Genomic DNA, 17456 nt, shown 5'->3' on the forward strand with positions numbered 1-17456 from the left:
CCTCTTCCTTGTAGATGCACCCCGAAGAAAAAGAGTAAGTGCAAAAAGAGAAGGACATGGAGGAGAAAGATGAAAGAGAGTTGCTGTTTGAGCGTGAATTTTCTCAAAGCAGCAACATACTGTGCACTAAGAAACAACTGCTGAGTGGTTGAAAAAAGTGGGCTGTGTTGCAGGTTTGGAGCAATCACGTCTGGTGATAGAGCTCCTGCATTTGGTGTACTAACCCACTGCCACAGAGGCAGTGTATCAGCATGGGAATTTGTCTGCTGAGAGGTGTGTAACTATTTCTGCCTGAAAAGCCACAAGTCAGTTGTTAACCTGTTTGGCCTGGAAGGTGAACTGCTTTGATGGGGTGGCTTTGTGCTGGTTATTTCACGTGGCAGGTAGCAGTTGGCATGTGTCCTACTGTTTGCGTTTTCCAGAGGTTAGCAGTGGCTGTGCATGTAATTGTTCAGCCAGTTGCAGGGAAATGTAATTTCAGGACTATCCTGGCAGCAGTAAATTAGCTATATGTTAGGATGAATATGCTCAGTTGTGCTCTAATGCCCAAGAAGAACTCAATAGATTATTTTTAGTCTTGATTGGTCTGGAAATGTTTGTGAACTGGAGTTTTCAAAATTTCTGGTTGATTTTCCTAATGAGTAAAGAGTGCCTTTTCAGCACATCTAGCAGCATAGGCATGAATGGCATCAGTACCCTTTTTTTACTCCAGGACACCCTCCTTAATCTGTTTTCACAGATAAGAAAGCCCTTTACTTTGGGACCAGAGAAAGAAACTGCCAAACTGGCATTTAAGCAACTTCCAGACCATAACAGAGACTGTGTTTGAGAGACTGGAAAGGTAGATGGCATGCAGTAGCTGGATGCCCAGAGGCAGCAGAGCAGATCTGAGTTATGATAGCATTCACTGTTTCCTGCAAGGTTTATGAAAGTGATGGAAGAGGTTTGCTAGCAGCTGAGAGGCAAGAATTCAGAGGTTATAGGAGCAACTTGTAAGATATCCTCTCCCAAATAATGACCACCTAGGATGCACTGTAAGCACAACCTACATAGCTCACTTTGAACGTGCACTTGGGATAGTTAGAGAAGTTGCTTGTATGTGCTTTTCAAGCTTTTATGATTTGGAGGATGTCAGTGAAGTTATCTTTTATCCACAATCAGGGTGTGGGTGTTCGTGTGTGCACATTGTCCTCCTTCATGAATTTCAAACACTGGTCATCTTTTATCTTTCAGTGAATGGTCCAAGACAGCTTCATTATCTATGCAATGTTTTGCTGTCCTCCAGCTCTCATGAGTTTTAAGCATGGTGCCTTTTTTGCTACATTTGCTAAATTTTTAGCCAATGGAAGTGTTGGAGACTCTCAACCAATAGCAGGTTCTTTACCTCTGGAGTAATCTTAGTGATTTTTTTTATAGATTAAATATATTTTTAAAACAGTGCTGGTTTGGCTAATAGTGGAAAACACTGAGAAAATTTATATCACTCAGTGTTACAGAATGGAGGAGTTTACTGGGGATTTAAACTTAAAACAGAAAGTCAGGATGGAGATCTCTTCTCAAGACTGACCGGAGATCTACCTGTTGCTGGAACAGCATGGCAGCAAGCCAGTACTAAGTCTTGGGGTGGTTGAAGACCTCAACATGAGGAGAAATTTGTTTTCCTTGCCATGTTTGGCTCCCATTTAGGACCAATGCAGTGGGTCAACAGACTTCAGAGCTGCAGCCCTGGCTGTGGGGTGTAGGTAAAAAGAGAAAGTAGAAAGTAAGCTGTAGTCTTTATCTGTATGTAACTTCCTAAACCCCATCCCATTAAGCCTTTTGCTTCTTACTTGCCTCTCATTTGAATGCCACACTAGCAAAATGCCTTGTATTTCAAAAATGTCTCTTCGACATCCAGTTCCAGCCAAACAGATTTTTATCTTTAAAGACTGCTAATCAGGATAAATATTTCATTATTTTTTCTTAAAATGTATTTAAGACTTCTTTTTGCAAAACAGTGTTTTACTGAATACATTTAAACATATTAAATTGGCTATGAGTTATTTAAAGTAATTTTTAAGGGAGTAATCCTCCCTTAACTTTGAGGGAGGAAAGGATAAAAGGTTGTCATCACAAAAGAATGAGGTGGTCAGACAATAAATAAATAAATAAATAAATAAACACTAACGTATACAGCAGTAAATAGCTTTCAGGCACATGTGTATGTTCATTCCTGGTCTGTGGAAGTTTTGCTAGTGGATTCAATGGGATAGTGATTTCACTTAAATATTTCAAACATTAGGGATTCCATTAAAATTGTGCTTAATGAAATAGGATAGCAAACAGTGTGGTTAACAGATGAGCTGATGTCTAAGTGACAAAAAGCCTAAAATTCGTCCACTTTAGCAGCTATTATGCAGCAACTGATAAGTCAGCAACATGACATGAATTTACAGCTGAAAAACATAAAAACACAAGTTAGAAAATCATCCTTTATTACTTTTTTAAAGTGAAAGACCCATGGTATGGGCAATAAAGGAAATGAAATGTAAACTTCTACATTTATGGGGAAAAGCTATGTTATAACAGGAAGTAGGTAAATGCTTCCCTATGTGCATTATCACAGAAAGTTGGAGGTATAATATGAAATACAATCTTGCTAAACTTCCGTATGATAGGTAATAAAGAAGCAGAAATAGATAAAGGTAATTCAGTGTTTTTGTCTTTTTTTTCTTTTTTCTTTTTTCCAGTTCTCCTAGAAGGAAAGGCAAAATAAGAAATTTCAGTGCTTATTTATTTATATATATATATTTTTTTTCCCTTTGCTCTTTTAATTTGCTATTTTTGTTTAATATGACTTTGATGGAGAAAATAAGGAGCTGATATGCTGAATATTTTGAAATATCTGCATTGACAACTTGTAAATTTCCTGGGAAGTAAGATGCAAAGGAAAAGCTTATTTTCCAAATAACAAGTTTTTTTTTTTTGTGGGTTTTGTTGTTGTTGTTGTTGTTGTTGTTTTTGTTTTTGTTTTTTTTTTTGTACTGCAACATTTCTGTGATGTGTTGGGTTCATTGTCATTTCAGATGTTGTAGTCATCCTTGTAGTCATGTAGTTTCTCGTGGTCATGCATCGTGTATAATCATTTACAACAGAGAATTGGACCTTCACATAGTACATATTACTTACTTGACCAAACTTTCTCCAAGCAGGATAATTCCAAACCCCACCAGAACTTTCTTCAAAATTTGCCAGTTCCTAAATGTCTTAGGCACCAGTGCCCTACAGACACCTTTACATTTTAACAACATTTTTTTTTCAGCATAATTTTTTTGTTTTCTTTTATTCAAATACAAATTTTTGATTTGATAACAGAATATATAAACATATCCAGTGAGGACCTGGAATGCAGTGCTTAAAAAAGATTTTATTGGATGATGAAGAATTAAAATACACCCTCAATTACTTTACATCTTTTAAGTTATACTTTAATTCTAACATCTTTTTGGGATTCCTTGATTTCAACAAGAGAAATATATAGCTCCTACTGCAAGATGATTGTAATGTTTTTTGCTGGCCTTGAAATACATGGGATGTATGAAATAGTTTTACCTTGTTAGAGTCTACTTTCCCAAAGAGTAAGCAGTACATGTTGTAATGAACGCCATGCTATACTAGCTGTTTTTAAAAGAGCTGAACTAATGGGGTTATTTTATATACTTATCTGGTGGAATATCTTTTCTATGTGATTAGTCTGAAATTATGCATTAAAGGAAATTTTCTATCACCACCAACTTTAAACAATTTTGAAATGATAAGAGATCGGTTTCTGTAATTTTTTAGAATGTGACAAAAATTATGTCATTCAACTACAAACACTAACTCTTTGTTAGAGTAATATCTTTTTCTGGTAAACCAGTTATATGACTTCCTTATGGAGGTCACATCTCTCCTACAACTATTTATACGTCTTGGCTGTGTGTACCCTTCCTTTATCTGACAAGACTTTCTTACTGTAAATATGTTTGATAATGACAGGTGGAGATCAGAGAACAGAGTGTATATACACCAATTCCGTACTGACAAAGCCAACACATTCTTGTGTCATTTGCTTTAACAGAAAATTAATAATAATAATAATAGTAACAATAATAATAATAATAATAATAATAATAATAATAACAGCAGCTGTGGTCTCTGATTTTGAATTACTGGTGTTGATTATTCTCTTATTTTGCCTCTGTTCTAAGAGAATCTTATTTGTTCTCTCCCTATTTCTGAGATTGTCAATACATAAAAGTATTAGACATGGAATGATTCACTCAGTATATTTACTCAAATTTGTAGTTGACATATTTTTATGTTCCCAGTGAAAACTGATTTACTGAGTATCATCCTATAGTGGAATATTCATACAGATGGGTTGCTGGTTGTTTTTTGTTTGTTTGTTTATTTGTTTGTTTTGATTTAATCCCACTGGCAGAGCATCAGTATCATTCTGGATTAGAAATGACTCCTGTCATAGGAGTTTAAACAATTTCTGTATGATGTTGAATACACTGAACTTCACTAGTTAAGTGTAGGGATTCATTGCAGTTATGTTATGATGTTTTTGTATAACCACAAAAAATAACTGTGGAAATTTACTTTAGCGGTAAAAGAAATCTGTCTACTCTGTGGTCTTTCATTCCTAGAACAGGTGCCCTCATATATATATATATAAAGACTATTTTCTCTTTCTCTTCAGGGATGTCTGTCTCTCAGTAATCTTGTCATAAAAATAAAGAGTCAAATCAATTAAAGGATAATTAGATTTTCTTTTCTTGTAATCAGGATATGATCTGCCCTTTTTTTAGTCCTTTGATTTCTCCTTTGCAGACTGTATATTGAGCTGAGGGATACTGTCACTGGATAATGTGGCAGTAGCTGAACACCATTTGACAATGTATGCATTTCCCTTGTTGTTCTTATGAGTCCTTATTTCTGTCAAAAGTAAGGTTGCTAATATATGAAATTCAGTTTAATGGAAGATTATTATTATTATTACTATTATTATTATTATTACTGTTCAAGAATGTAAATTGGTGTTGGCTAAGTACAATTACTCTCTTTTTGTTGATTATTTATTTGTTTTTTTGAAAGAGCAACAATGCCTTTTTCAGAAGGCAGACTTTCAGCAGACATCTGATTTGTGACATTCATCCATTGAAAGTGGGACAAGAAAGTCTGATAAGTATATATGATTATTTTGTTCATAGAAGGTAGGACAACAAAAATATACAGAAGCACGATAAAGATTTGAGTCCAGCTGACAAAGCAAAAGCCTCATATGCCGAAGTGTTTAGGATTCTCATTCTATAAGTATAATAAATACCTCCACTTTTTAACTGAGTATTTATAAGCAATGTGAACATTTTATTTATTCTTTCCTTTCCTAAAGGTATGTTACAGGTACATAGCTATATAATATATATGCAATTGCACATAGTATCTTTAAAGCTTTTTGAGTCTATTACTTATAAGACAACTGTATTCTGGTATCTTATTTCACTGAATAAATAGTCGTGTGAGCTTCATTTTACAAATGGAATTTCTGGAACCATACGAAGGTGATGTTAGAGTAGCAAAATAAATAACTATAAAAATATTAACTTGTATTTATAGTAAAAACTAAATGTATAAAAAAAAGTATATAAACATTGCCACTGACAAGTCAGTTTTAATTCAGGTGATCTACAGATATGATAATCAGGTTTTAGTAACCATATGCTGGACTTGAGGTTAGAAATGGACTTCACAGTTTCAGGCAGCTGGTCATAAAAAATGTATAAGGCACAAGGTGGAGATCTTGGAACAACATATTATGTCTACATGGAACATCAAATACTGTGCAGAAATATTAGTTCCACTTGCAAAGCCAGAACAATGTGTTAGCACAGCAAGAAATGTCAGCTAAGTAGCACTATCTTTCAGAAGGGCTAATTAGCACTTGTGCAGGTTTCCTGCTTGTAATTCCAGAGCAAGCTCTCTTAGTGTTTCCTCAGGACCTTTGTGTCATGCTTCGCTGTTCATACTGGATGAAATATGGTCTCTTAAAATGCCCCTGGTGTTCCCATGGATTCACGTCTCCATTTGCTGTCTGTTCACTTAGGTTGCAGTTATGCAAAAGGATCTCAAGGGTAGAACCTATGACTTTCTATACCACTGTAGCTAAAAGCATGGCACAAGTGGCCCTTATTTCTTGATCTGGACAAAGATAATAAGACCCAAAGTGCTGGGTGAGCACAGGGCCTATTCTGTCACCTTGAATTTCCATTTAAGCTGAAGGGGTTGGAGATCAGTAATAAAGGGGCAGGAGATCAGTAAGGAGATCAGTAAGGAGATAATTTAGAAAACAAAAAACAAAGTGTCAAAGACAAACTCTTGGGTGAACTCAAAAGAGAGAGCAGTTATATAAGAGTTGCTGGAAGTGGGGGAGTTGGTCGGGGAAGTTGTCTTTGCTAAACACGGGATGTTTCTACAATTAGGCATTTAACATATTTTTAAACCAGGAGTAAGTGTCCATTGCATCTTTCTTACACTTCATCACAATTTGTCCCAAGGTCCAAAATAAACAAAGTCTGTCTGGTTAAAATTGCCTTCTCTGGACTGTCTTCCTGATCTTGAGGAGGTCTTAGATAAGGACTCTGCAAAATAAGACTTGTTATCTTACATAGTATGTCCTACTGTTCTGTAGTCATATTGTTGGAACACCTTTACTATTTAGTAGTTTTTCATTTGCATTTTTATAGTTATCTGAATTTTAAGCCATAGGTTGTGACAAGGGGTACTCTGAATCTAAATGAATTTTGTATCTTTGTGGAAGAATGACTAACAATGGTGAATGGCTCCAAAGTTCCAAATGTTTAATTTGAAAGGTATGGTAAACAGCTGTAATATGTAAAAATTTCTATTAGCTTTAGTAAAGAGAAAAATCTTTCAGTTAGCCCTAGAAATGCAGTATTGAGAATGCAGAGTAGTGATTTACTGCAAATTACTGGAGATTAATTGGAAATTCTTTACTGTTTTCTTCCTACTTTATAAAACAATTACATCATTTTACACCTTGTTGACTTAACTGTGTTTTATTAGTTATAAAAATGGAAATTTTCAAGGATATTTCCATGCATTAAAAAGATGAGCATCTTAATTCAGCCCTCTGTGTGCTACTTACCACACCGTTGTTGCTATCAGAAAATCTTTTCAGGACTGTAGCTGAACACTCCAGGTCACTTGTATTCAACTGGACTGTTGATTAAAAGGGCGTTACAGGAAAGAGACATGCATTTTAGCCTGCATCTTAATTGTTGCCTTCAGTAAGTAAATAAAGATTTCAGAAGGCTGAAAGGGAGAAAGAGAAATGCTTCTGATTTATGTTGACTGCATTCATTCTGTAACTGATGGCAGCAGAACCTGCAAATTGATCAGGAGCTGGTTCTTGCTCGTGACCTGTTGGTACAAGTCCATTCCTTATTTTGACACACCGGGCTTTGCTTCTTTCATGTATCACATGTTGCCAGAAGGCAGCATCAGTTGATCAATAGGTGCAGATCTGTGTTTAAAAGCTGCAGTTATGGTCTAGGTGCTGCTGAAATCGGTAAGAAAAAGTGCTTTTTGAGAGACTTGAATGAAGAACAACTACCTACTGCAACAAAATCACATTTCATATTGGATCATCTCTAGGCTGGAAGCTGTGAGCACAATAGTGAGGAGGTGGAGAAATTAAAGAGCTGACATAGTGACAGATATGGCATACCAAAATACTGAGTTAAACTGTGTTTTGGTAAATCAGGTCTGCACTTACTTAAACTGTCAGAACTACAAAAGGCATCTGAAGGGATATCAATTCAAACACATGATTCAGGGCTTCATCTTTTCCATACTTTGGAGAAGTATAGCATCTTTTTTTTGGTTGTTGTTTTTGTCTTCTTTATGTTGCTTTCTATTTTATGAATTTGGGGCTAAGCTGAGAAGGGAGACAGTCCTGCAAAAGGTGCTGAAGTCACTTCAGCTGAGACCTGACAAGGGACAAGTGAGCTCTGCTGGGCTATGCAGTTAATATTACATTTTGCATTCCTTGTGTACTCACAAACACAAAAGGAGGAAGTGGTAGAAATCTTGAGAGAGTCCAGGAAGTCTGTAGGCTCCTGTCAGAATAATTACTCTCCCTAGAGTACACTTCCTTTAACACCTCTGAAAGCAAAAATCCTTTAGGGTGGTAAAATCTGTGTGTTTTTACTCTCTGCCTGCTGTCAGAATGGTGTATTTAACGAAGTTGCTCTACTTGAAAGAATTACATTATAGGCATTTAAGACTCCCAGTTGCCTCTGGGCATTGGCATCTTAAAAATCTTCACTTTTTGGGGGGTGTTTTTGTAATTCACGTCTTTTTCTGTCATTTTATATCGGTACTTCATCATAAGACATTCAGCAGCAAAATCCATTCTCAAATGTCCTGCAGCAATGTTGTCTCGTCATTAACTCTTGTCATATTTCACTCATTGGGTTTGGAAATGGAAAGTGATGAATGGCTGCAGTGTTTTTTTAATAACATGTCCCATTCTGGAGTTTTCTATGAAGGTAGTCAATTTTCATTACTTTAAAGTGGGTTGCTGAGGGTTTTTGGTTTTGTGTTTGTTTTCTTCTTTTTAATATAAGAAAAGGCTGCCAGAGTGACAATTACACAGAGCAACCCTCAAAACAATTTATTGAACAAGCATCTTAAGAACGTTAACTTACAGTTTAGGGTTCAGTCTCCATGGATTTAGCACCAGTGTGAAATAATCAAACCTAGAATACTTGGATCTTTCTCATACTCATGTACTGTAATGCAGGGTTGATCATGATTCAGATCTATCAAAATTTTATTGTATTGTAAATCCATTTATTTTATTTTGTTTTGTTTTATTTTTGAGAAATAGACTCCTTAAGCAAGGGAGCATGCACTTTTTTTTTTTTTTTTTTAATGTATCTGATCAGGAAATTCAGATGTTTAAAACTCTTAGTTTAAGATACGGTTTTATTTTGCCATATTTGAAGCATCAAGGAAGGCTTTTACTTTATTCCCTGTATGTGTTACTTTTGAAATAAATTTAAGAGCCACATCTGCATCCTAATTGTAGCCTATTTCCTGGATCCACCATTAGGCAGACCTTAGGGTGGCCTTTGGGGATTTCTGGAGCAGAGAAGTTGGTGGTTCTAGCTAAGCTACTGAAAAAGAGGTAGAGATGAATGGATTTTTATTTATTTATTTATTTATTTATTTATTTATTTATTTATTTCGGCCTCAGCAGTCACCAGCTGGCAGATCAGCTTCTTGGTGTGTTGCCAAGCAGCAGCATACAGCAGCCTTGCAGCTGCTATAAATTAGACTGGAGCATGCTTGGCATGAAGCCACCTTCAGCTTTGGACAAGAACTCAGCCTTCAAACTGGCAAACAGATGTGCTGGGATTGTGGCTTTGCTCACTCATGTCTAATGCTCACGGAATGCAGTTGTACCTCCAAGTCTGAAGCAGAGAATTTTGCCTAACACTTTTACAGAAGAAATAGGTTAAAAATGAAAGTTCATTTTTTTTCTAAAGTGTTTTTATTGTTGGTGTTGCATGTCTGGTTTTCACTTTTTTTTTTAATTTATTTATTTATGGGATATTTTTTCTTATTCTGACTAGATTATGAGGATTCTGAATAACTGTAAAATAGACCAGCAAGAAAACTCAGTTGGATTAGATTCTTACAAGCTATCAATCTGAAATCAGAAAATTAATAGGCTATTATTTTCCACTATATACATAGTTTTATTTTTTTTTTAAATGTTTGAATGATAGTAAAGGAAAACTTGCAAGAATTTCAAAGCATCATTGGATGTCATTGCATTCTTTTTACTGTCATATTTTTGAGTTAGAATAATGTCATTCCCAGGGGAGAAGGAAGGATTTTTTTGTTGATTTTTGTCTAACAGCAGACTAATGTTCTCTCTTTTCCTGATCAGAAACTGTTCTTCAGTGTCATCAATAACAGTGCCAATGTTTTTTGTCAATGTTTCTATTAAAATCTCTCTTCATTCTGTAGGTAGCTATAGATCTGATAGAATGAATCTGTCTTACCTTGTTAACGACCTCTGTCCTATTGCTGGAGGCAGAGTCAAACCAATGTCACAGAATTCTGTTGATTTATTGTAAATTTCAATTGATGTTTTAAAATTTAGGTAAATTAGCTCTCAATTTGTCACCACATTTTTTGTTTAATTGTTCAATAGAAGAGGAATTTCTTCAAGTTCCATCTTCACAAAGCTGAGAAAGACCTTCCCCAACCACATACAAATTATTACACATTTATTGTTACATACATGCACACTGTGACCTCTCCATTAGCCAACATCTTGAAGCCAAAATTTTGGAGACTTACAAACCCAGAATGTGTTTTCTAAAATTAAAATATGTTAAATATAAGCCTGATAAGGAAGAGGAAAGAGACACCACAGTGTCAGATATTCACAATAGAGCATTTCATCTAGATTAATGCTGTAATTTAGATCAAAACACTGTAATCATGTCTTGTACCTTTTACTGGTACCCAGGTTCAACAATATGCCTTTCTTTGAACATATTTCTGCACTTATTTTCAAAACCAGTTGGTTGTTCTCTATTAATTTTAGAACATACCTTGATGATATATATGGTATATATAACTCATAATAATCTTTTCCCTACACTGCTTCTTCTGCTTCTTCTGCTTCTTATCCTCCTCCTCCTCCTCTTCCTCCTCCTTCTTATTCCACTTCTTCTTCTTCTACTTCTTCTTCATCAAGAGACAAAAATAACTGCTAAGCCATTCTTAAGACTACAAGACATCTCATATCCAAGACCTCCAGCAATTTTCTTGTTTATCACTAGAAGTGGCCTCAGTATCCATGGCTGCAACCATCTGCAGTAAAATGCTTAAACTCTGATTATTCACAGGTTGTGTTGGTTTTGACTGAGTAATCTCACTGAATGAAGACAAGGATAGTTGCTGATTAAACAGATAAGTTATGCTTTCATGGGCACTTCAATAGAAGCTGTGAGAAAGGGAAGCACTTAATCCTAGGCATTTCACTGAGCAGTATACACCACCATGAAAAGTTGAAGCATTTTTATTAAAGCAGATCAATGCAGTATTAGTGTCTATTTTTGTCAGTGTTTGGGCAAGGTTACGATTCATCTTAAATATACTGTAATGTTTTCCATCAGTTTAACTTCAATTCTCAAAAAAAAAAAAAAAAAGGGCAAATAATGAAACAAATAAATAATTTTAAGCACAGAGAAGAAAACGACATGAACAAGAGCCAACATGTATTATATGGATTACAAATCAAATCAATTGCCAAACCAATCTATTTTCATTCAACAGAACAGTAACAGGCCTTCTGCCTAGAATAAAAGCTGTAGATGTCAGATTTCATGCTTTTAGGCTTTTTTAAGGCTTTTGACACTGTTTTATAAACATACCTTGCAGACTAAATGAAACAAATATAGAACAAACAGCAAAACCACCCTTGGATATTACTTACCAATGGCCCAATGCAAAAACAGAAGGCTATACTGAGTAGGGTTTTATAGTGTCCTATAATATTCATTTACTATCTGGATTATGGACTAGAGAAAAATTTTATTAAATTTACAGATGACATGAAGTTGAGTGGGAAATAAAACATGTTAATGGATAAAATTGGAAGTCAGATCGAACTTGTTGTATTAAAGATTAGAGGGAAAATGATAAAATTCAGCAAAGACAAATGAGGAAATATGCTATGTGACAATAATCAGTTGAAGAACTTTGTAATGGTTTTATAGACGAAAGTTTTGGAACTATTGTGGACAGCCAGATGACCAGGGAATTACCTTAAGTACTATACTCTTGGGCCATGTACTTCAAGAAAACAAACAAACAAACAAACAAACAAAAAAACATGGAATTACTGAAAAGAATTACTATAGAAAAGGCAAGTGAAAATGACTCAGATCTAAAAGACGAGAAAAAAAAATAAAATATCAATGTGATATTTTAAATTCTAGAGCAAAGAGTAAGGGGTAGCTTGACAGCATTCTTCAAAGACATAAAGAGTTATTTAAAGATGAAACAGCAATTCTATCAGGAACAACATGGGGATAAGCTGATCCTGACCAGAAGTGTAGAGCAGACTAGATGTCCCCTCATGAAGTTCCTCCCAGTCCTATGGTACTATGGTATGGTACAATGGAATATTTCATATTTTCTATAACTTTGATTATTCTTATATCATAGCAGATTCCTTCCCTCAGGGAACAATTTAAATAATTTCATTTCCAGCAGCAGCTTCTAAAGGTTTTGTTTATTTGTTCATTTGCTTGTTTTTTATTTATTATTGAAGAAAAATGAATGAAATGCTTGAAATGAGAAAAAAAAAAAAAAAAAAAAGAAAGCTTGAAATACTTTCTTTTATTTTCATGAAATACATTTAGTATTTTTAAGTGCAGACAGACATATTGGTAATCTTAGGATATTTATGGCTGTTGTGGAATTAAACATCAATTTTTAGGTTGTCAAAAGGCATAGGGTGACACATGGTAACTCCAGAAACATTCTCTTACCAGAAGTACAGGTATTTTTGGCAGGGTATTGAATTTGAATCCCTTATCCCAGTAGGAAGATTTTATTTATTTTTTATTAATAAATAAATAAGGGATTAAACTTACAGATAGGTCCTCCTGGGAATATCTCCCTAGGAATGAAACTGAATTTCTTCTCAACATCTATGGGCTGCAGGCATGAAAACTTAAGCAATACTTTTTAAAGGTATCTACTCCCATTTATGAGTCTGGGCACAATCAGCACTGAATTAAGTGAGAAAAATATTACACCAGTCATTTTTTTTTCCCCTAGAACTACCATCTCTGATGTCTAAAATGTACTGCAATACTTGTATCCAAACCTACATATGAATCTGCATAGAAGCATGACCATTAACCTGACTACACACAATTAAAAAAAGAAGAGTTGTAAGCCATGACTATTAACTATCATTCTTCTGCATTGCTTAAAAAAGAAATGCATGCAAAGTGATACAGATTGTCCCGAAACAATACATATGTTCCCTATGGAATCATGGAAACATCCTGAAATGTTTTTTAGCAAAATAGTGTTGTAATATCTGGGAGTATTTTTAATTCCCTCTGCTTTATGTTATATATATATATATATATATTGCATATAGCAATGTAAAAGTCTAGAAACTGCGACTATGTCTTCTCAGAGTTCTGTTGCAGAAAAACTGTATGGTATAACATATATATATATATTATCTTTTTTTCAAATGAATGGCAGAACTTGGTACTTTCGACAGAAAGTGTGGCAGGGATAAGACAAGGGAAAACACATATTCCAAAATAACATAGAAAATAAAGTACTATTTCCTCACATAATTGCAGAGATAAGACAGATTTTAAGTAGGTTACATGAACAATTTTTGAAACTGACTATCACAACTTCCAAATATTTAATCTTCATTTTGCAAAAAGGTGTCATATATGCTTTGCAACAATTTATAAAGATCTCTTATGAAGCTTTCTTATGAAGTCATATAGACTCAAAGCTCAAGTTCTAGGCACTAGAGTTCTGAACATTCATTACTTGGCTAGTGGAATTCCTCAGCCAGAAACATATCTCCCAGTGAATTTGCCTATTACAGCCTGTCATAGAACAGGCAGAATCTTCCTTTGACTGTACTAACATTTTCCCCTCAACACTTTAGTTTAGACAATGCAAATATATGTATGCTAAATGTGTGGAGAGAAGGATTAAATGTGGTCTCACAGGCCAATCATAACCTCTCAGGCCAGGTGTTCTGCACGTCAAAATGAAGAGTCACACTATATGCACACCAGAAGTCTATAGTAATTTGCTTTACCATGAACATGATAAAGCACCTTTATTTACACAAATGCAAATGCCTGTCTGCTCACACAGCAAATCAAAATCTACTAACACTCTGGAATCCTTACACTGTATTTTTTTTCAGGCAGCTGGTATAAAATTACTGTTCTGCTCTGGCAGAGCATTTCGACATGTATTTAACTCTAAGTACACTGTAAAACACCTAGATTCAAGGGATGTGGAAAGTTGGGCTTAAATGAGGCATGAAGATATTCGTAAAACACGTTATTAACATTTTCTAATAATTTGAGAGCATTAAGTGTTGAACTCTATTCAATAAAAGTTCTTGTTTCATCATATGAAATGCTTTTGAAAATCTGTTAGCAGTTCATGGAACTTTTTTATCCTTTTATATTGTTCTGGAAAAAAAAAAATCCCTTCTGGTTTAAACTATTTTTTTAAGGAAATGCCCCAGACCATTACATCTAATAAGTATTTCTCAGTGTTTTTGTTGTTGTTGTTGTTTGTTTTAAATGCAAATTAACAATTCATCCATTTTATGCTAGCAATGTTTTGGGAGTTTTATCAGCATTTGAGATTCATCTTTCATTTTAATTCTCCAGCCCCATCCTCTGTACATATGTAATGAGGAGTGTTTTACATACCGTCTGCTGTTTTCCTGCTAATATGTTCTGTTACTAAAACTTCTGGCTTTTGTTTGTTTGTTTTGCCACAGGTTACATATCCAAACAGAATGGTGAACCAAAATCTCAGCACAAGGGACAGAAAGTCAGTACATACTCCCACAGAGGACCCTTTTAGATACTCAGGCAACCGAGCAACAACCTATGAAAGCAAGAGCTGTCAGCTGTCTAATTTGTGTCTGAGCAACCTCCTGAAAGAGAAGGAGATAGTGGAAGTCATCAAGCATACTAGAGGCACATACGAAACTGTCACTGCAGAGGTCACCCAGAACGGTTTGGCCACCATGGCACCAAGCACAGCAAAGCCAGCATCCAAGACAGACAGCTACCCACTCTTCTCAGGAGCTCCAAAAGACCAAACTGCTGTACCTCGGCAACATACCACTTTCACAGGGAGACTTGGACAGCCTCCAAGGGGACCCATCTCTTTACACATGTACAGCAGAAAAAATGTTTTCCTCCACCACAATTTACACACAGCAGAGCTGCAGACTTTAGGTCAACAAGATGGGTAACAATGTATTCTTGCCGTGGAAGGAGTGTCAACTGAAAGGAAACATAAGCTCACCTACAGCTCAGTCTTAAGTTTTCATCTGCTGCTACCTTTACCTAAAAAAAAAAAAAAAAAAAAAAAGTAAAAATTAACATTGTCTGTAGGTTTCATACTTTCCCATCTAGGACTGTAGCATACGGATGAATTAGATCGTTAAATAACTAGATTGATTTGTCATGCAAAAGTCACTATTGGTAGAATAAATGGGACCATTTGCCTGGCACTGATAGTCCAAAACTGGCTAAGTATTTTTTTCTTTTGTCTTTATAAGCCACCAACACAACCTGAAGTTCTAGAAGGTGATCTTAATACTATGTATGTTTAATAATGTTACTGTTAAAGTAGATGTAAGGAATGAATAGGTACATAATTAGTAAATCCTCTTGAAATTCATATGGACTAGGGAAACAGTTAGAAGTCTCTGAGGACCAACATCTTCTTAAACCTACAATAAAATTTACTCACTTGTAGAGGTGCGTTACCACTTCTTGCTGTATGTATTTTACGAATGCCTCATGCCATAAGTAGAAGAAGCAACTGATTTTCTTCCTCTAAAAGAAAGGATCATAGAGGCTCACTGGATATTTGAATCAGAATAATTGGAATACATACTGAGGATGGCAGCTTGATTTCTTGATCTTCCTTTCCTTCTCCCTGCCCTTTTCTGGCTAAATTTGTTCTACTGATTTTGTTCTATGGAGACATGTCACATTGTGGTGATGATTGTGCTCTGCAGACACTATCACTCATGACACAATTTGACAGTCTGTGTATATAAAATGCATCATATAATTTCATTTCACTTGCCAAAACAAAAACAAAAAACAAAACAAAAACAAAAACAATCAAAAAAAAGGTGAAAGACTAAATTAAGAGAAATCGTCTTATTGCCCAGTCCAAATTACCTGTGTAAATTGTGATATTTGTAGACCATATCTGCACTTAATGACCTAGTTTATACCAACTCAGCAGGTTTGCTCATCTTGATATATTACATGCAAGTGAGATGAATCTAATGCTACCTGACATGCAGCATGCTGGTCTCAAGGGAATGTGAATTCATCTGATCATGCTACACAACCTGAAGACTTTTCAATACCAGAAGTTCCTGTTTTCCCCTTTCATAGCGATTGAAAACAGGCATCTCAAACCAGATGTTCTAAACATGTGGCATTTACTAAACTTGACACTGAGTTTGCAAGCTCTGGCAGGTAATCTGTTTGAATGATATTAGCATGTATAGTTAGTTGCTTTTAAATAATCTGGCACGTTCAAGTATGATAGAGGCAGATCAGATAAAAGTCACCTCTGTCTTTAACTGGTGAGGAATAATGAAAGGCAAGAGTATGGCACATTCCCACACAAAGAAACAAACTAGTGTAACAACTGAAGTAGCATATGATGAAAAATGAAGCTTCTGTAACCACTAATAATGCTGTAACTTTTAAAGGTAAATCCCATAGGGCATATAAAATGAATTAATGGCATAGATTTTAACTAGTTTTAAAAATATCTGCTTAACTACTTAATATTCAGATGAATACAATGATTGGTTAGATTAAGAAACAATTAGGTTATGAACTTGGCAGTTACTCTGCAAAGCCATTTCAGCAGTCTGAACTTTCAGGACTATATTTATTGAGGATTTTAATTTGGTTAGAGTAAATTTGATGACATCATCTGATGTTGAAAAGAGCAGGTTTTGTCTACATATGATATGGGGTAATTTTGAGTGTCCAGAGCTGGATACATACGAATCAATATAAACATTTGCCAAAAGTGTTCATGTTTTTATACATTTGTGTGTGTGTTGCTACTGCCAAAAGTTAAAAAAAAAAAAAAATGCAAACACAGTTAGATTGAATGAACTATGGGTATTCAAAACTCCCAGGCCTGCACTGAAACTCATAGTTTAAATTCTACCAAAACATATATATATGTAGTTATAACAGAATGTCACTATTCAGAATTGTGTTTTCATCTGAGCAATCTCTTAAGGTTATGGTAGATTGAAAGTACAGTTGGTTATTACTAACAATACACTTCAGTCTTGCTCATCCCAAGCATTGATGTATGCAATTATATTTCAGATCTGTGAATAAATTAACATACACTGTAATAAGGGATTTTTTCCCCATGATACAAATGTACTATAAGTGCATTTAAAAGCAAAAACACAAAAACAAAAAACATAACCTTTTCATTTTTAACTTACTTACTGTGTCTATAGCTGTGGTTTTTTTGTTTGTTTTGTTTGTTTGTTTGTTTGTTTTTTTTCCTGGAAACTGGAC

General features: G+C 35.0%; 1 protein-coding gene across 5 annotated transcripts in view; it reads left to right on the forward strand.

Moving 5' to 3' along the window:
• The window catches only part of CCSER1 (coiled-coil serine rich protein 1), a 685984-nt gene that overhangs the window by 667768 nt on the left and 760 nt on the right, over positions 1-17456 (forward strand). For 3 of the 5 annotated variants that reach the window (XM_066996360.1, XM_066996359.1, XM_066996361.1), the window contains one exon: positions 14645-17456. This exon is cut by the window's right edge and continues 760 nt beyond it. In XM_066996360.1, coding sequence (XP_066852461.1) covers positions 14645-15127 — 483 coding nt within the window. In that variant the 3' untranslated portion in view covers positions 15128-17456. The remainder of the gene's footprint in view (positions 1-14644) is intronic. The other 2 variants (XM_066996362.1, XM_066996364.1) reach the window with 2 other exon arrangements.

This window comes from Anser cygnoides, chromosome 4 (assembly GCF_040182565.1).
Source record: "Anser cygnoides isolate HZ-2024a breed goose chromosome 4, Taihu_goose_T2T_genome, whole genome shotgun sequence".
NCBI lineage: Eukaryota > Metazoa > Chordata > Aves > Anseriformes > Anatidae > Anser > Anser cygnoides.